This window comes from Esox lucius, chromosome 20 (genome assembly GCF_011004845.1).
Source record: "Esox lucius isolate fEsoLuc1 chromosome 20, fEsoLuc1.pri, whole genome shotgun sequence".
In the NCBI taxonomy this organism is placed as follows: domain Eukaryota; kingdom Metazoa; phylum Chordata; class Actinopteri; order Esociformes; family Esocidae; genus Esox; species Esox lucius.
Genome location: NC_047588.1, coordinates 12,054,112 through 12,075,355, shown reverse-complemented (window position 1 = coordinate 12,075,355; position 21,244 = coordinate 12,054,112). Strand labels below are relative to the sequence as shown.

The window sequence follows — 21,244 nt, the reverse complement described above, 5'->3', positions numbered from 1 at the left end:
ATGGGACGGGACTTACGAGTTCGGATAGTTTTCAGCCCAATATTCATTTTAACAAGAGATGGGCTTCAAGGTTATATCTGCCCAGTAGTAATGGTCCCAAAATAACCACTAATACAAACTGTAGTATATGCAGGTTAGAAACCATCCCGTGTCTCACGGATTGTAATCCAACACAGCATTACAGCAAGTTAACGTCGCATGAGCAATGCTTTTATTTTGAAGGAGCATCCATGGCCCAGGGCCAACCACACATTTCGCAAAGGTAGATTGTGTCGTGGTTGTTTTTAAAAAAAATATTGTTATAAATAAAAACAAGTGTATGTATGAGCAATGTTGAGTTTTGTAATAAAAATTGTTAAGTCAGCATTAACTTCTAAGTTGCATTATATGGCAAAACGTTACAAAGTTACCAGCAAGGTCGCGTATAAATTTGCATGAACAACGGGGAATCGTTGACAGGTAAGGATAGGTTATTTCAGGTAATTAAAACATTCGTAAAGGCGTCTTTTGAAATTGTACAATAGAGATCAACGCAAGATTGTTTTCTACACATTGGTAGAAATGTTTAATAATAGGCAAACGTTGGTTAAAAAAAAATACTATAGTATTTGTGTTAGTATGGGGTTATGCTGTCACTTCCGGGTGAAGATGTGCTGCATTCTCTTAATGAACAACTCGTGAAATCTGATTTTGTATTGCTGCATTATGGTCCTGTGTTTGTTAAATGTTGAACTGAATAATATCGATATGGTGACAATAGCAAGTGTTTATATGTAAGTAGATGAGTTTATCGTTAATATATACAATTATATGACGTGTGTCACGGATGAGCCGCGAAAATTAACGAGAACGGCTGTTCTACCAGACGTGATATAGCAATATATTTGGTTGCCAAGTGGCTACAAAAATCAGAACTAAATAGTTAAGTTTTATCCTGAATTTGTATCATTGCAGCATGTATAGTTCTAACACAATTTGAATCTAACGTGAAGAACGATGACATGTAACCAATGACAAAGTTAAGAGGCGTGACTTGCTGGAGGAGCCCCGGCTGCGATGTGAAGACATTAATTAAACCCCGCAGCATCCGCAAAAGACAGCTGGTGTTTCAAGCGTGGAGTATATCGTTTCTGTTGTAAGTACAAGTTATTTTATTTGAAGTAATTTATTTGAATTGTGATGCAACTTTTTAAGAATTTGTAAATCAATTTTACGATTGCGCAATCCATTCATTTTTAGCTGTCTTTCATATTGCCTGTTTAAATCTCCGGTTTAGGTTGAGCGGATTTGAACACCGACCGTGTTTGGTAAACACATTTTTGGACCTCCAAATCTTGGTAAGTAGACTTTTGACATTATTGTTAATCAGCTTTAATTACCTGTATACGCTTGTTAATCCTATTTGTATTTAGTTCAAGTGACCGGCATCTGCGTCAGTTGGACTGGGTGGTCAGACTGTGATCTTACACAACCTGAGCAGATACTTTGTGTAAGTTTAATTATTTACATAAATTTTTAGTCTTGTTCTAAAGTGTTATTAACAATTATGACTATGCATACTGACCCTTGGTACAACATTCTATATTCCAACAGATTGAGGACAGCCGGGTGATGATACAAAGTACATTACCACAATGGGGTCAGTTACGGACACCCTTCCTTGTGGCTTCACAGCGTGAGGGGATTTTTGTTTTCTTTCAGGCTTGAAAGCTGAAGGTAATACAGCCAACTCTTCAAAACTGCGCTGTATGTAAATGTATGTTTGAGTTAGAATATTTAAATCTGAAAAGTGGATTATTTACACGTTAAACCAGAGAAATGGCGAAAGATAATGCTAACGACAGTCCAGACACGGAACAGCCAACAACCTTTACAAATAATCAATCGACCATACCCCAAAATACAAATGAACCAACCGCTACTTTGTTACACAGTGATGCGCACAATAATCCTCAGATACAAGGCTTGTTAACCGAGCTTAGTAGCCCCCATTTTTCACACGATCTAGTTGACACTCCTTCGAGCTCTCTGATGCAAACTCAGTGCAGTGATGGCGATGTTAGAGTTATACAGCGTAATGCGTTTGACAATGTTGAATTACGACAGTTTATAAATTTACAAAATACTGGTGAAGTTGGTGATTTTGGCACATTCTACACAAGTATTATGGCAGGCTTGGATACTTTGATTGTTAGATCCTCAGACTTTGTACAAGGGCCCGGTGATCGTCTGCAGATTGAGTTGATTGGTGAATCTCTGATAGATCCCGTACATGTGACCATGAGAGCGGCTGAATATAATGAACGCACGTTTGGTAATTTACTTGAAAGTGTTATGCAGAGTAATACGGAGCTTATGATTGATGAATCACTAGAACTGGTGGTACAAATTGTCAAAAACCGTGAGGGTGGTGCCCCACGACGTAAAGCTCAAACATTGTTGATAGATCAGATTATCAATAAAAAAAGAAGACATTTATATGTGGCTGTGAATAATGATTCTACGTGTTTTTCTGTTTGTTTGATGGGTATGTTGAACCCGCAGTACACATATCCCGAGGCCCTGGTTAGTGGTCGTGAGCTACATAAGGGGGCTGGTTTAGCGTTAGATGAATGTGTCATTCACAGATATTGTTCGGTTTGAAGAAATGACAGGGTGTAAAATTGTCTTTCACCGAACACGGGATGGTCACTTTACCAAGTTTCAAAACAGCAAGGAAACCCACCCTAGAACTGTCTTTATGTACTTACACGATAACCATTTCTACGGTATCATGAATCTGAAGGGTTTTCTGAGTGTGTCTTATTTTTGTGACTGGTGCTATACCGGTTTCAACACACGTGGTGATCATGGTTGTAAACATAGCTGTAGTGTCTGTCTTCATGAAGATTGTCATACCCAACCCCGTAACACAAAGCAGTGCCCTGACTGTAAAAGGATATGTTATTCAGATTTTTGTTATAGCCAGCATAAACGTTTGAAGCACCACAAAAGTGTGGATCGTTGGGTTAGTAGGTGTGACCAGAAGAAATACTGTGTCGATTGTGGTCGCTATTACAATGTCAGTATTACCAACTATAAAGCACACCGGTGCATTGCTAACATGTGCCCCAATTGTAATGTGGATCTGGCTTTTGAAATGAATCATCAGTGTTTTATAAAACCCTCCAAGCCCGAGGACCCCAGTGAGCGCTACATATTTTATGATTTTGAGACTATTGCCAATCCGGTGAATGGTGTACACACAGCAAATTTTGTGTGTGCAATAAGCTTTGATAACAAGACGTGGTGTTCAGCCGGAGATGGTTGTGTCACTGCTTTTTTTCAAAAGTTTAGGCAACCGAAATATAATGACTACACATTTATAGCACACAACTCTAAAGGTCTCGATGGTTACATCTTGATGCAGTACCTTGCTAACAATGGTATTGGCACGACACTTATTGCTAATGGTAGCAAGCTCATGATTTTTACAGACAGCACATTCATTTAGAGAAACATTGATAGTCATTGCTTTCTACCTATGAAGCTGTCAGCCTTGCCACGTGCTATGGGTTTTAAGGATTAGAAAAAAGGCTACTTTCCTTACAAATTTAACATCAAGGAGAATGAGAACTATGTTGGCCCCCATCCGGAACCGCATTACTATGGCGTGAATACCATGATGGCTAAAGAAAAAGATGAGTTTTTGCAATGGTATGCAACTGTTTCCGCAGACCCCTTTGTCATGCAGGATGAAATAAAGGCTTACTGCGTGAACGATGTGGTCATCTTGAGAGAGGGTTGTATGCGCTACAGACTTGAGTTCCTGGAGTGTGGCGGTGTTGACCCATTCCGGTCAATTACGATTGCTTTGGCTTGCATGAAAGTCTTTTGCAACAGATTCCTCACCAAGGACACCATTGCATTGGTCCCCTCAGACAACTACAACCGTTGTCAGAAGACATTCTCAAACAGCTCAATACAGTGGCTTGAATATGTGGCCTCTGATAAGAATATATCAATACAGCACGCCCTGAACAGGGGTGAAGTGAAAATCGGTCCCTACTACGTTGATGGTTATGCTGAATGGGATGGTTTTAGCACGGTCTATGAATTTCTAGGTTGTTTCTGGCACGGTCACCCAAAGTGTCATTGTTCAACCAGCATCAATCCAATGACAAAGATTCAGTATGGGTTGATGCACCAGCAATGGTTGACAAAGCTAGAGGCTTTGAAAGAACAACACAACGTACATGTTCAATACATATGGGAGTGTGAGTGGAACCGGCTTAAAAACACATCCGCAGATGTCAAAGCTTTCTTGAAGACCTTTGGTTCTCCAGAGCGCCTTGACCCTCGGGATGCTCTTTTTGGTGGTCGTACTAATGCGATTCATCTGAAGTTTACGGCTCGAGAAGGGGAGACTATTCAGTATAACGATGTCTGTAGTCTTTACCCATTCTGCAACAAGACAAAGACTTATCCGATTGGGCATCCAGACATAATCTTTCGAGATTTCAAACCCCTAGACACTTACTTTGGTATTGTTAAGGCTACAGTGTGTCCACCGAAAGGCCTTTATCACCCCGTTTTACCACACAGGGTTGGCGGTAAGCTGTTCTTTCCATTGTGTAGATTATGTGCAGAGTCTGAAAACCAGGTAACTGATTGTTCACATACTGATTCAGAAAGATCTTTAACCGGTACCTGGGTTTCTATTGAGCTGGTTAAAGCTGTTGAGAAAGGTTATCGCATTGTGGAAATATTTGAAATCTGGGATTTCACCAGGACATCAGATGATCTTTTTGCAGATTACATGAGAACATTCCTGAAGCACAAGCAGGAAGCTAGTGGCTTCCCACCATCTGTGGTTGACGATGAGGCTAAAGACCGGTATATCCGTGAATATCATGAAAAGGAGGGTGTGCAGCTTGACAAGGAAAACATTGTTGTAAACAGTGCTAGGCGATCTTTAGCTAAATTGGCAATGAATAGTCTTTGGGGTAAGATGGGTGAGCGGACTAACCTTATGAACACAATGTTAATTACAGATCCGGAGGAGTTTAGCCACTACCTTTTTTCCAGTGAAATAGATGTTGGTTATTTCTCGTTCATTTCAGACACTGTTGCGATGGTACAGTGGCGTTACACAAAACAGACACCAATCAAACCACGTAACGGCAACATATTTATTGCCGCGTTCACCACAGCTTATGCTAGACTCGAGTTGTATTCACTCTTGGAAAAGTTGGATAGACGTGTACTCTACACAGACACTGATTCCGTGATCTTTGTCACACGCCATGGGGATTGGGTCCCCCCACTGGGCCCGTTCTTGGGTGACTTGACCGATGAGTTACCGGATGGTGACAGCATAGCTCAATTTGTTAGTGGTGGGCCAAAGACATATGGTTACAAAACCGTTAAAGGTCTGACCTGTCTCAAAGCAAAAGGCATTACACTCAACAGCTACAACACAACCATTGTTAATTTGGAGACGCTGACACGACTGGTTGACAACTTTGTACGGGGTGAGGGCAGTGATGATGATCATGTCCTTGCTAATGCAGACACAATTGCTAGAGATAAAAGAACATTCACGTTGAAAAACCGAGTAGTGTCTAAGCGTTTCAGAGTTGTGTACAACAAGCGTGTACTGCTCCCTGATTACAGCACAAGGCCTTATGGGTACTAAACCACAGTCTAGGATGGATAGCGGTTTTGACCCGCGACTACAACACCCGTTCGCCCGTGTCATTAGTGGCCCCAGTAACTCTGGTTAAACATATTTTGTGAAGATGTTGTTGGATAATGCAGAGGTTGTATTCTCCAAAGAAATTCAAAATATCGTCTGGGTTTATTCATGTTGGCAACCGCTGTATGACGAACTGTTGAAAGTAAGGGAGATACATTTCATAGAAGGTCTACCAACATCGCTGTGTGATGACAATCTGCTACCGATTCAGAAAAATAACCTTTTAATTATTGACGATTTAATGAAAAGTGCATCAGAGAGTTTGGAGATGGAGAGAGTTTTCACACAATATTCACACCACCGTAACCTGAGTGCAATTTACCTCGTCCAAAACATGTTTGTTAAAGGCAAATCTAGTAGAACTATTAACTTGAACACAAACTACCTCATCTTGTTTAAAAACCCCCCGCGACAATCAGCAGATTAGTATTTTAGGCAGACAGATATACCCCGGTCTTTCTCGATTCTTCATGGAGAGTTTTAAAGATGCAACACATCCGCCTTTTGGTTATTTACTTATTGACTTTAAAGCTACAACACCAGAAGACTACCGTCTGAGAACAGGGTTATTTTCAGGGGATTGGCCTGTCGCGCTTAATCTAAGGCACGGTAATATACCCTTAACCGAGTCGCAGCTCCGAAAAGTAAAGAGACAAAAAGCCAAAATGATATACATGTCTAGAAAGAACACTTCAGTTGCACGGAAAAGAAAAACCATCAACCAATCTGGAGGTTTTCTACTGCCGTTACTAAGCGTTGCAGTTCCATTCTTAACCAGTCTAATTGCATCGAGACAGGGTTAAACAACATGGAGCATGCTCAGAAAATGTTTCTGGTGCCACAACATCAGTTGGAAAAACTGCGAGAATCCAAAACGACTAGCACCGATGTAAGACAATCTGTTGAGAACGATTTGGACTCATCGATTCGCAATATACTGTTGAAGCCTGATATGGATTTACATGAGAAAGCTAAAAGATACTCTGCCATTTTACAAAGATTTTTGACTGTTGTGTGCCAGGGGGAGCTTGATACAAACACCCTGACTTTAAGTCTACCTGGGTCTGAGACCGGGTCTGCTGTAGTAAACGTGACTGAGAATAAGCAAACTGTTGACCGAAATGTTGACCTTGTTGATGAAATTTTGGATAATGTGCCTGTGAAGCGTAGAAAGAATGTTGAATATATTCTTAATAGAATGCACAGGTCTAAAGATTTGACTTCATGGAATTCAAATGGTGAATTTGTTTTCAAAGGAGAGATAATCAAAGGCTCACACCTATTGGATCTTGTTAAAAGTGTGACAGCTACCAATAAAATTGCTGACGATAGAAGACCGTTGGGGTGGGGTGTGTTTTTAGAGGCCATGGCATGTCTCAACATGCCTTTTACAACTATTCCAAATGCGCATGTAAGACGTAAAATCAATTTGTATAAACAAAAGTCTGGTGACACAATGGATGATTTAGCCACACCACCAGCAACTGGTTTTCAAACAACCAAAGCTTTCTTTGAACCTCATACCACGGACCCTGCAAAATGGCTTCCATTTTAATGTGTTTTTATTTTATTTGTGATACATTGTATGTTTGTTTTATCTTGAATAAATGTTGTATGAAAAATATGTAAACATTGATGTGGTTTTTATTTTTGTTTTTATTTTTGAATAATAAATTTGACATACACGTGATTGGCTTTTCTATTTCTTCAACAACCATGGCACAAATTAAACGTTTCACAAGATTGAGCATGTTGTATGCAATTAAACATTTGCTTATCACGCTTACTCTGGTACATCTTAGCTACAAACTTTGAGACTAGGGCATCATTTTCTCGTAAATCATCAGCATAAAAAGACATAAAATCTTTATAACTCAGACCTTTTGTCATTAGAAAGAGAAAGAACAAACAATGCTGTCCACACGTGGTTGAAACCAGGTCCTGTACTTGTTTTGAACTGTATTCCACATTCTCACAGGTTTTCAGAAAGGCCTTGATTGACTTGAGAAAATATGTAAAATCCGGGGGGTTTCCAAAACTGTCATAAAACCTTCCAATGCCATCATCCGTTATGTAAATAGCCAGCCAGTGCTCCCCAGGTTGATTGCTTGGGTGTGTATTAACAATCATCATTGATGCAACATCTCGGACAGGCACCCTAGGTAGTTGGTCACTTGCCAGCACACCATAGAAATGGGTCCTAGATGAAAATTGGTTCACCACACTGGTCAACTCTGCGGTATTCATTTCCACACAGTTCTCCTAATAGTAGTCAACCATGACTTGTCGCCGGTTTGACACTTCGATAATGGAGTCAAAGATTGAATAAACAACTAAATTAATTGTGTGGGGTAGTGGTTGTCTGAACCTCATCTCAAGTCGTACATTCCCTGACTTGATCAAGGATATGTGCTGACCACATTCCTCGTCTGGCGCGCAGTTGAATGCATAAAGGGCATAGCCGTGTAAGAAGTACGACCTGTCAATAGCCAAGGCTTGGTCCTTTAGTTGTTTTCCTGAAGCTAAGGCCAATTGGTAAAATTCACGCACTGCTGACCCTGTTGTGTAATTTGGTTGGAATGGTTTGCTAGGAAATTGCTGACCATCCACATACATAGCCTTAAACTCCAAATTATAATGTTTGAAATTAAATGGATTCTTTGTGTAACTTCCAGTAAAACTGTCATTGTCCACCAATCCGATTACAATACATTTTGGTAGAGGTCCTAAAAATAGGTTTTCCTGGTTGCAAACACGACCCCAGCCGGTAAACTAAATGTCTTCATACACACTCTTTCAATTGGGTACTTGGCATTGGTTGAGAGTAGCGCTTGAGCGTGTCCAAGTTTCACGGCTGGCGAAACAGACACTTTCTTGACAAATAGTGATGCTGATAGTATATGCAAACGATAACGCACATTCCCGACCCCCATAAGGCAGAACTCATCTTTACCGCGCACCATCCTAACCTTTATGTCAACGCCGTTTAACATACGTTTCTCTTGAAAGAAGATATCGCTATGAACAGGGCCGATCATTTCAAATGTTGTGCTATCCGCCGAATAGGCTGCCCTTTTCGTAAGTCCATCGTTCTCGCCTGCAGGGTCCGTAACATCCATGTGACCTGCGGCATCCTTGTAAAACAACCCTGCTGAAAACTGTGTCTTTAATGTATCACATCCATAATTCAGAATGCTCTCTATAACGGCTCTGTAGGGGTATGTGTTGCTACTCTGGCTAATTAAACGATCACCCAAGGAGACATCCACTTGTGAAAATAGGGTGGCTATCGGATAGTTGATAACCCCAACACGGGCTCCGGCATCAATATTGGTTCCGTCCGGTATAGTGACTTTTACACGTAGGTACAGCAAAGTATTGTTTAGATCAACGTAGTCTTCGCCATTCCCAGCAATAAATAACTCCAGAGGGGCTGCGTCTGATATTGCTGATAGGGTCGGTATTTCAATGTATGTATTTTTCTCGATAGATGTCTGTGTGAATGGAACTGTGAATAAATCCAACTCTGTCTTCATACATTCACCAGACATACGGTGTAGGAGTGCCATCTCTCTAAAATATATTCTTAATCAGATTTGTCGTGTTCCCTTTGAGTGTCCTCCGGGGTGTATGTCCTCTTTTAACCTTGGCTCTTGTTTTTGTCTCATTCTTGTGTTTTTTACTCTTGGGTAGGCTCCGCCTACCAGGTGGTCTCTTTCTAACACCTCGAGACATAACCATTAATCCAGAACCATCCTGCTGTTTTGTTTGTCGTGACATAACACTGTTGACAACATCGCCGACTATATTCCTAGCCGCACTCTTCAGATGTGGTTTTGCTATGGAGAACCCGCGCTTCAACAAAGGTATTGCCATCCGGAAAAGCCCTTGGAAAAGGCCCCCTAGACCAGCCCCATACATTGAAGTTCTACCATGATACCCTGGTAAACCGTTACCGGCCTGTGTTGTGTAGTATTCAACATACCTTTGAGGATCATCATAGAGCTTCTGCGGCTGCATCTTAAACTCTAAAAGATTGTTTGACGGGTCTGAAGTGTAATTTTGCAATCACCTTCCCCACTACAAATGAAACCAGCTGGTTTTGATCAGATTTTACTTCAATACAGATCTCATCAAATTGTCTCTTACTAAGAGGTACGTAGTGTGGCTTGTCGTACGTCACTGTGACAACTTCATTCTTTCTCCCTGTAATATGTACAGTTCGCAGCAGTGGGACATGACTGTCACCAACACATTGATAATTATATCTGTGTAGATGTATAGGGTGTTAAACCCCGCCAGAATATCTGTGGGGTATGTTCCGTACCATGTGGCGGGCCACCGCTCGCCTGGTTTTAACCCCAATATCTGTTCCAGTTTTGCGCTAAATTTCATACTAAACTGTGGTTCACCTTTTAGAAACACTCTATTTTTAAATTCATCGTACCCCACCGATAAACCATGTGTTTTTATATGACTGTTGAGCTCTATCACTAGTTTTAATATGCTGCTGTAATAACCGGTGTCGAGTGCATATTTCCAAGTTTTGTCGTTTTTCAAGTCATGTAGTTCAAATGCGTTTTCGCCCCGTGTAAAAGTATTCCACGTATGCGGGTATTGGAACTCTATCAAAGATACTTCCCAATCGCCTTTCAAATCTATACCTTTGGCAAATTTATTGGTATAGCACGAACTTGTGTTGCTTGGATAGACATGTCTCGATGAGTTACTGGGCAGCGTTATGTAGAAGCCACCGTCACCCATGCTGATCGCAGTCAATGTAAATGACGTGATCCTGTAAACCCTGGAGTTTTATCCAGTTTCTAGGTCAACCACTTGTTCCGATGGTATCCAGCTGTTGAATTTCTCAGGCCAACCAAGCCACTTCACAAGACACATTTTCCTCCCTTTCTGTACTTTCTCATTCAAAACTGCTTCCACTTTAAAAGTTTTATCCTTGGCCACGATTATTTTCAGCAATTCCTGTTCATAAAAGGTCCCAACTATCACATCACCATCGTAATCTTTTATTCTATATACAGGAGGTACCCGAGGAATGCATTCTGTTATTGTAAAATATTCATCTGTGTACCCTTTTTCATAGCCTTTTGTAAACGCACCTCTCAGCTTTGAGAGTCTCACAGTATCCCCAACCTGGAACTTGTAGCTTTGATTACCATTTCTCGTTAATGTTGTGCCATACAGGTTCTTGAGAACTAATCTAACATTTTCTTCACAAACGTCAGCAGGCTTCATCTTAATAGACCGATGGTAGCTATGGTTGTACCCACAAACTAAATCTTGAATAACCTCAACATAGCGGTGAGTGTTGGCTGCTGTCAGATACCTCGACATTCGTGATTTAATTGTTTTATTAAACCTCTCAACGATACTCGCTTTGACATAATTTCCTGTAGCAAAATGTTTTATGTTGTACTTCTTCATCAACATTTCAAAATGTGAATTAAAAAACTCCTTCCCCTTGTCCGTTTGGACTTTTTGTGGTGTTCTTCCTTCTTTTAATATGTCTTCAAATGCTCGCTTTACCTCTATAGCGCTTTTATTTCTCAGCACGCGAATCCATGCGTATTTGCTTAACACATCTATGCATGTTAACATAAATTTAATGTTATCGTTTTCCACACTGTAAGCACTCATGTCAACCAAATCCAGCTGAAATTGTGAATTTATATCATGAACAATAACTCTATTTCTTTTAAAATGTATAGCTACAGGCCTGTGTAGCGTGTATGTATCCTGGGCGAGCAGCCAGTCATCGGCCTCACCATTTTTGAGGATCCCCCCGGTTTTTTCCAAGTATGCTCTTTTCAAACCCTCTCTACCCACAAAAGCACCAGGGTTTGCCAGGTCGTAGTAAATACTTTTCATAACCTGTTCAGACATCGTAGAGTGTTCGAGCAATAATGAGAATTAATACATGTTTAGCAATGTTTTATTTGAGTTTTCGAAATTACACAACCAATATATTCAGAAAAGTTACACAAACATTCAGATTTCTCATAGTCTTTGTTTATATACATGTTAACATGAGAACTGAAGCTACCCTGGCCTTAGACAACAGACTCTTTGCTTTCATCACACCATGACCCTGCTGCGTCGCATACAACATCCTCATTAAATTTGTCCATGTATTCATCCCTGTTCTCACTCAGTCTCTGTGTGATGTTCGGCTCCAACTTGAGCTCGTGCAGAAAGTTCTCAGCGGCCTCGTGAACATCAGTCATCGGTGTGTGAAAACCAGATGCATTCAAAGCCTTGACCAACACATGTTTCAGTCGCGGTGTTAAAACTGTCGCCACAATGTCATCATAATGGGCATCAAAAAAATACTCAGGCGGTTCGAGACATGAATGTCTTGTCTGGCTCGGGTGGTCCACTTCGCATCCGATGCATGCTTTGTGTAGAATAGCCCCAACAACGTTTTCCAGAATCATACCCATTGTTGCTTTGATGATCTTTAAAATTTTTGGTGCAAGTTGTTTGTCCATTTTGTGATAACTCTTGTTAGCATTTGAAAGGTATGACAGGTTAAGAGGACCTAGTTGATCACCAACCCTGTCAATCCAATGGTAGTTTCTTGTTGGGTATGCCGGTGGAATCGAGCTGTCTGGGTCGGGGGTTCCGTAGAAGGCTTCAGCGTTGTCATCCCAGGCGTCACACAGCCAGTCCTCAGCCTTGGGGTCTTCAATCACCGCTTGGTTGTAATCTTGAGACATGTTTCGTATTCTTCCGACTGCTTGAATGTCACCGGCGGTCTGTCGGTTTTTATGCTGTGCTGATGAAGGTGTTGGCTTAAGGCGGGGCTTCGGGGTCTTAGGTCAGTCTATCAGTCCGCAGTCACAAACTAACGCCGATATTTTCCGGAAATAACTCCAATCTGACAGAGTCATACTCTTTCAGCCCTCGACAACTTTAAACAGTACATCTACTGTATTATGTGGGCCTTGTTTTGGCCCCAAATAAAACACTTTTCGAAAGGTGGCCCATAAACTGGCATTAAAATCTGATCAGTCACACCAGCCTTAAACACATGGCCTTCGGGTAATTTATAAAATGCCACCTCCGGTTGCTCAGGGTTGAAGATGTATCCCCCGATCCGACCATCGTCCAATTTCCACTCCTGTGCCACCATATCCGGGTGTAATTGATGGATTCGGGTTAAACTCTGCATCGGTTTCTTCGGGGGTGGCATGTTGATTACATCTCTGCGGTCCATTTGCAATTTCTTACCAAATCGCTGAGCTGCGTTTAAGCTGTTAGCTTTCACCGGTGTTTCACCCAAAACATTGATAGCAGCACAATCCTCCATGTTATGTAATGTGTAGGTAAGTTCGCTCAGGCAAGACTGAATGACCAACCCCGATGTCGGCGTGGTTGAAATACACATACCACGCCAGTCAACCCATAAAACATGAAAGGTTAACAAACACCGTTTGTATGCCAGCTGTTGCAACACTTGTCAGAAGATAAAACACCAGGGTTTTATATTTGTCGAACACCATTTGCTGTACACCAAACAACTTACCCCTGACACAACACTTATTTACTGCCTGTGAATTTAACATTCCGGAACCCTAAGCCCCATTTGTTAATCATCAAACATAACCCATCTGTTATAACACTAGTCTGGTTTGCTCATCAGACGTTGTAAAACATCAAACACTATACGTCACTCCTGAAGTCCCACCCTAACATACGTCATACCGGAAGTCCCACCCTAACATACGTCATACAGGAAGTCCCACCCTAACATACGTCATACCGGAAGTCCCACCCTAGCATACGTCATACAGGAAGTCCCACCCTACAAACGGATGTCCCGCCCACCTGTCACATCAATATGGAAGTCCCGCCCCCCAGGGCCATAAATCACCATTCTGACACAATATACCCTACACTAACTACTCACACAGTGGTAACAGTGGTAACAAGGCATGATGGATCCATGTTCTCATTCTGTTTATGCCAAATTCTGACTCTACCATCTGAATGTCTCAACAGAAATCGAGACTCATCAGACCAGGCAACATTTTTCCAGTCTTCAACTGTCCAATTTTGGTGAGCTCGTGCAAATTGTAGCCTCTTTTTCCTATTTGTAGTGGAGATGAGTGGTACCCGATGGGTTCTTCTGCTGTTGTAGCCCATCCGCCTCAAGGTTATGCGTGTTGTGGCTTCACAAATGCTTTGCTGCATACCTCGCTTGTAACAAGTGGTTATTTCAGTCAAAGTTGCTCTTCTATCAGCTTGAATCAGTCAGCCCATTCTCCTCTGACCTCTAGCATCAACAAGGCATTTTCGCCCACAGGACTGCCGCATACTGGATGTTTTTCCCTTTTCACACCATTCTTTGTAAACCCTAGAAATGGTTGTGCGTGAAAATCCCAGTAACTGAGCAGATTGTGAAATACTCAGACCGGCCCGTCTGGCACCAACAACCATGCCATGCTCAAAAATGCTTAAATCACCTTTCTTTCCCATTCAGTTTGGAGTTCAGGAGATTGTCTTGACCAGGACCACACACGTAAATGCATTGAAGCAACTCCCATGTGATTGGTTGATTAGATAATTGCATTAATGAGAAATTGAAACACAGTATTAGTATGGTGTTCCTAATAATCATTTAGGTGAGTGTAGGTATGCCTTTGAGAGGATAGGTACCGGAACACACCACACTTCTTTGTAGATCTCCATCTCATATGGATAATGAGCTATTAAAAAGGTATTGGATAGATGGATATACAATTGTTTATAGAGGCACATGTCACCTGGATAGGAACTTATGCATGTAAAATGCATCTATATTTTAGAGTTGTAATAAGGTAAAACATTTTACAAAAATGAATATAAATAATGGGGGAAATTAGAGGTGTATCTTTGTAAGGACAGGTAGAGGAACATAGCAAACTTTTCTGTACATCTCTGGCTGATATGGGTTTTGAGCTATTAGAAAAATTCAGTTTAGAATGAGAAATAAAAGTAGAAGGAAAACAGCAATAATAATGGGGTAAAAGGAAGGCCAGTGACCAAAAAATATATTGATTTAGAGCAAATATGTCTCTTAGATAATATCATCATCTTTATAATGATTTAGGCTTAGCATATTTGTGTTTTATATATATATTTTTGTATAAACAAATAATAACACATTTTTAATTAGAAATGTGGAGAAAGAATGTAGGCGCAAGAAAGAAAATGGCGAAACAATGATTTCTGCCGAATTAACTTTTAAGACGGTCCCTTCGCATTTAAGTGTAGGCTACATGGAATGACAGCATTATTAATATGGGCATTACTCAGGCGTTGTGAAAAATGCTGAACCATGTGAAAATGCTAAAGGGCAAACAGGAACCAGTAATTCAGGTTATTGAAATACTAGAACAAAACGAGTGTGTAGACATCTACATTTCTATTTGTTCCCGGAAGTTTGCAACACTAATTATATAATTGATACAGTGAAAACGGTACACCTGTGCAATAATCATGCTGTCTAATCAGCATCTTGATATCCCACACCTGTGAGGTGGATGGATTATCTCGGGAAAGAAGTGCTCACTAACACAGATTTCTGATCAATAAGAGAAATAGGCCTTTTGTGTACATAGAGAAAGTCTTATAGATCTTTGAGTTCAGCTGATGATAAATGGGGGCAAAAACAAAAGTGTTGCGTTTGTAATTTTGTTCAGTGTATATATAAACTACAAATCCCTACATTCAACAGGGAGTGTCATCAACAAGCATGTTCGACATCAGCTTCTTTATAATGTGCTGCCTAGCTAGTGTGATATAACACCGAAACGAATGTGGACGACTATATTCGCATATGGTTGGTTCATTTACTTTCTTGTTAGCTATTTTGTTTACCTGTCTAAAACGTTGTCAGCCGTGGATACTGTAATGAATTAGCTCTAGCTTGTAATTTTGCTTCTATCTGGTAAAAAATATTAAGTTGACAGTTACGTTGTTTATTGTATAGCTACTGCGTCCTTTACTAAGACCAGTATTCACTGATTACATGTCTGATAGTGAGCGAGCTATATTTAATGCCTGTGACAGAAGTTTAATCTAGCATTAAGGATCACCACCAGCGATACGCGGTCCACAAACACTACGTTGTTTCTTGATTCATTTGTTTTAGTGAATCGTTCAATGTTAGTTGGTTTGAACGGCTGACAGCTGTCACAGCAGCGCTTAAACACGGCGTTTCACCCGAGGGGCAGAGCCTTACGTCCCACGTCACACCGAGAGCTCTTTGTAATAGGTTAACTTTATGGTTCAGAACAGCTCAAAGTACTCTCTACAGGGGGGACTTAACATTTAGGTTAAAATATTAGTGGTTTATTGTTTGTGTTTATTGTACAGTTTGAATTAATGTAAGATTAAACTATTAAAACAAGGCCTTTGTACTGACATTAAGGCACACTAGATAATGTTACAATGTGTCACATAGACCACCATAAAAGAAAACACCTACTCATACAAGCTTGCTAGCTAAAATTATTGCATCAGGATTTACATTAGGCTAATCAAGCATAACACTGATCAATAAAGTTTTTAAAATATTGTAACACCAGAACATGTTAACAATAAACAGGTGGGTTACAAATTGGAGGAAAAGACCAACATAGTGTCTCAGTAAGATGTTAGGGCACCACAAGCCGCAAGAAAAGCTTCACTGCCCCTTGGCGTAGATTCTATGAGTCCATTCTTCCAAGATATTCCCTCATTTGGTGTTTTCATGATTTTGGTGTAGAGCGCTGTCCAACACGTCAGTCCAGAATCTTCCAAAGTGCCTAATTGGATTGAGATCTGACGACAGCGAAGGCCTTTAAATATGATTTACATCATTTTTATACTCATCAAACCACTCAGTGACCCCTTGTGTCCTGTGGATGTGGCACTGTCATCCTGGAAAGAAAATAAATATTTCACTATAGGATAACTTTGTTGTGATGTGCAGTGCCCCTGCCCTCTAAGGGGACAAGTGGACCCAAACCATGCCAGGAAAAGGCCCCCAACAGCATATCAGGGCCTCCAGACCCCCACACTTACTTCAGGGGTCAAAAATTCAGGCCTGTACCGTTCTCTTGGTGTACAGCATACATGCACACGCTTAATCTTCAAGAAGCACCACTGAACTCTCAAATGTGCCCTTGTCTTTGTAATGAGGGGTTGATGCACCTCAACCCTATTATAATATCCCTCTCTGTGTAGTTCTCCACAGACTGATCACATCCTGCAAAGACATTCTCAGTCAGCAACAAGAGTTCCTCTTCTGTTTTTCCTTACGTAATGCGTTAATGCATGAGTATCACGGTCATCGAATGTGCTCTTTCAACCACAATTTGAAAGCCGTGGAATTCGGAATGTTCCTACACTTATTCACCCGTCTGTATATTGAACGTACTATCTTTCTGTCAAGGTGTATGGTAGATGTCTGTACGAGGATTCTCTGGCTAAATGTTTTGAGTCGTTGTTCCAGGTGGCAGGTTGAGACTGAAGGGGCAAGATGATGCACCGATCAATCTAAACTTATCTAAATAACGATAATGATCAAGGGCAGCTGACAAAATAATGACATGCAACTTTTAACTGTTTTGCCAGAATAAATGAAAATGGGTCAAATTGCAATGTAAGTCTATGGTAATGTCCACAGTTTTTCCCTCAAAAAAAGTGCCAGAATGTTGTCTGATCCATGTTCCATGGAATTATTAAATTAAAGAAAATACACTAATGATGTATTACACTTTTTTTGCCGTGGTATTGTGTCATTTATCAGGTACTGTGAGGAAGTTAAAAATTACTGTAGGCTATTGTGAAATCTTTAGCATTGGGCTGAAAAGAATGCCTGATAAATGACATGAGCAAATTTGCTTGTAGAATCATGATTCTTTCTAGCATTAAGTTTATCATTTGCTGGTAAAGGTTCCTACACGGTCTGGGTATTACAGGCTGAATTAACTGATTTGAAAGATTTGTTCATTTCACCAAACCACTCTAAATGATCTGAGTCAGAAAGGAGTTGAACTTTCATCACTATACTAGTCTTGGTATAAGTTTCTCCTCATGCCACTCCAACTGTTGCTTAGCAGTGACACAGTACAGAGTGGAATGTCGGCCATTCACTTAAGAAAATTGCATAATTTGTCACAACTGTTCGGCAGGTTTGTGCCACTGCAAGCCACCAGCAGATGAGTTGCGTCATGAAGCTGTTGCTGATTCAACATGGCGATTTCTGTCATGGCCGCGCAATGCTCCCCCTCGCTCCCTTCCTTCTGCGCGCGCTGAGTTCCGGCCCCAGGGTGAGCCGTAGCCTTCGGGAGAGCTACCAGCTGCTCCAGCTCCAGCTTCCGGATGAGGGCGAGAGCAGCCCAGCACAGGTGAAAGAGGCCTACCTACGCATGGCCAAGCTCTACCATCCAGACACAGGAGCGGCCACGGCGGACCAGGCGCTGTTCGCACGGGTAGAGGAGGCCTACCGCGCCGTGCTGGTGCACCAGTCCCGGCTTCAGAGCCGCGGGGGATCGGCGGAGGAAGACGAGGATGAGAAGATGAGAGGCGCGGCTCCTCAGCACCGCCACTACCTGAGCTATGAGGGTGTGGGCTTGGGGACTCCCAGCCAGCGCGAGCGACAGTACCGCCAGTTCCGCGTGGACCGGGCGGTGGAGAAGGCGCTGGACTACCGGCAGAAGGAGCACCAGACCGTCGCGGCAGCCGAGGAGGGCGCTGTCCGGCAGCGAAGCCGTCAGATCAAGCTGACGCAGGCGGTGGAGAGGCTGGTTGAAGATCTCATTCAGGAGTCCATGTCCCGGGGGGACTTCCGCAACCTGAGCGGCGCCGGAAAGCCCATCAACAAGTTTGAGCACAATCCGTATGCCGACCCCATGACCCACAACCTCAACCGCATCCTCATCGACAACGGCTACCAGCCGCCCTGGATCGTAATGCAGCGCGACATCAGGGAGGACATAGCAAAGGTCAGGGAGAAGCTGGAGCAGGGTCGGGCGAGGCTCTCAGACCCGTCGACTCCCAGGGAGCACGCTCAGTGGCAGAGGCTGTGCGGGGAGGCGGGGGAGGACCTGAAGAAGCTCAATAAGACGGTGGACAACTTCAACCTGATCGCGCCCATGCTGAGCATGCAAATGGTCCACTTCAGTTTGGAGCGCGAGATCGCCCGCGCCGGGAAAGCAGCCCTCCAGGGAAGACGGGAGAGGAAGAGGGAAAGAGAAAGGGAGTGGGAGGAGCAGAGAAGAGAAAGGGAAAGAGAGAGAGAGAAGAGAGAGGAAACTAAAACATCAAAAGGCTCTGGCCAGCTTGGATTGATAGCACGGGTTCTCAGTTGGCTAAAATAAACGATGCAATAAAATGAGCCGTGACATCACACGTTATCCTGAGGATACATTGCAGTGTGGCGTTTAAAGGGTTAATTAGCAGTGGTGGTAAAGAAATGCATTGTTACATATTGTGATATTACATTTGCCAATATCATATATTGCACTACTTGACTGCATTTGTTCCTTCATTGCTTATTCTTCGGGGTTTCCAGGCAAAATAGCTTTCAGCCCTTTTATTTTTGATTGGTCGAAATATATTGATTTATTAAATAATGCAGACATGTTTAGAACATAAAATCTTAATCAAATCTTAGTATAGAATCTCAATACATATAGAACTTAAAAGTGCAATATATATCATTTAGGGCTTGGAACTGGCTGGTACATCATGATGCAGTGTTGTAACTGTTGAGGTGTGCTGTAATGTGTAATGTTTCAGGATATCCTCTTTTTTAGCACTTCATAATCTTAGCATTAAAACATATGTTGTGTTCTATCTGGGAGAACCTATTTGTTATCGATCTTACAAGACCAAGTGAACTCCAAAGGCTTATCTTCTGCATACACCAGGAATGGATGAGCAAATAAATAAAACATTTTCTTGAGTGTATGAGATATTCCTGGCCTGTGACCCTTGGCAAATTGTGATACAAGCTATTTTCTTCAAAGACTGTTTAGGAAGTATATTTTGAATAGACAAAGCACCCCCTTGGTAATTTCAACATTACACTACTTTTTCCATTCTATTGTGTCCTCCATGATACATTTTATTCATAGCCTACTGTATACAATAGCTGGGTGTGTAAATATCTTTGAGTAAAGCATGGATCATAAAATATGTTATTACATCCTAATGTCTAGTATATTCACATGGTGAATAATTTCCCCAAGTTTTGAAATCCTGACATTCCCGCTGTTTATTATTTACATTTTCAACACTTTTTGGGTTCACAGTGGAACAGGAAAAGAAGTGAGTTCTCTTCTCAAAATGCTGTGGAACTCTGATCACTACTGCCTGAGACAGCGCCAGTTAATGACAGTTACTGCCACAACACCAAGACCAGTGTCACTGCAACGCGGTGCAACGAAGGTATCGGTGACCAACAGCAGATTTAATTCGATCAAGTATTTTTACTAAAGGGTTTAACCTGCGTGAGGATTCTGTAGTTTATGTACTTTTTATGAGCAAGTTCTAATCAGTTTGATTTGGGTTGCCGAATCAGTAAGCCGTCATTTTAGCCTGCTAAACCCCACTTTTGTCTTGCTTGAATAAGATAAAACAGTTTTGCCTCATGGTAGATATTTTTAAGACTGTATTCTGAATAAATGGATGAAGAAAACATATGAATCATGAAATATAAAAAATAAAATGGATCTGTCCATTGCTGGGTTTTTGGGAGTGGAACTTTCTTTTTTGGTATTGGAAATATATCAAATGTTAAGTAGGGGGCCCCTTTAGTTAACAGACATGGCAACTGCTGTACATTTATTATAATGGTTGAATGACACTGAGATTTGAGTGTAGACACAACTATGGTTCTATGAACTTGACATTGTATTTACATCATTAGCACAATAAAAAATAAATTGGGGTTGACCTATAGTCCTTCATGGCTATTGCCCAAAAAGCCTGGTCATGGTGTTTATGTAAAACAACATGCTTAAATAGTATAGGAAATCAATTATCTAAATCCTAACCACGGACTATAATAACCCAAATACAAAAATACATTAGATAATCAATTTTTATAGGTGATTCTACCATTACTCAAATTAAATTGATTACAAATAAATGCTCTGAACTCAAATATGGGGAAAGCATTCAAATATGGGGAAAGCATTAATACTCTTTAAATTGCAGGCAGAGGGAAGCTGTCAGTCAGCTGGACTCTAATCTTTACTCATCAAAAGCTTGACATACTATCACAGAACATTTTTACACAAAACATTTTCTTGTTTCCTAAGCTGCCTCCAGCACCTTCACTTTTGGGTTTGCTGTAAATGTAGCCAATGGTCACATTACAATAGTCCTCATGAGAAAGAAATATGTATTATGAGTGAGCAGGATATGCTAGGACACCTGCTCATTATCAATACCAATCTATCCTGGGAGCTGTTCCTGTGCAGCAGGGTTGCAGATGACCATCGGGACCTT

At 41.4% G+C, this 21,244-nt stretch overlaps 1 protein-coding gene across 2 annotated transcripts; it reads left to right on the top strand.

Moving 5' to 3' along the window:
- The first annotated feature begins 15,462 nt into the window (after positions 1 to 15,462).
- On the top strand, positions 15,463 to 20,567 carry dnajc28 (DnaJ (Hsp40) homolog, subfamily C, member 28). Of its 2 annotated transcripts, none has more exons than XR_002195730.3 (2): positions 15,463 to 15,581; positions 20,044 to 20,567. XR_002195730.3 is itself a non-coding variant. In XM_020041107.2 (2 exons), exons 1-2 carry the CDS (start codon positions 15,579 to 15,581, stop codon positions 19,105 to 19,107), a joined length of 1,191 nt encoding a protein of 396 aa, XP_019896666.1. In that variant the 5' UTR covers positions 15,477 to 15,578; the 3' UTR covers positions 19,108 to 19,704. The 2 variants fall into 2 exon arrangements, 1 of the variants encoding a protein (XP_019896666.1); XM_020041107.2 differs by lacking the exon at positions 20,044 to 20,567 and adding an exon at positions 17,920 to 19,704 and having other exon boundaries at positions 15,477 to 15,581.
- Positions 20,568 to 21,244: the final 677 nt, after the last annotated feature.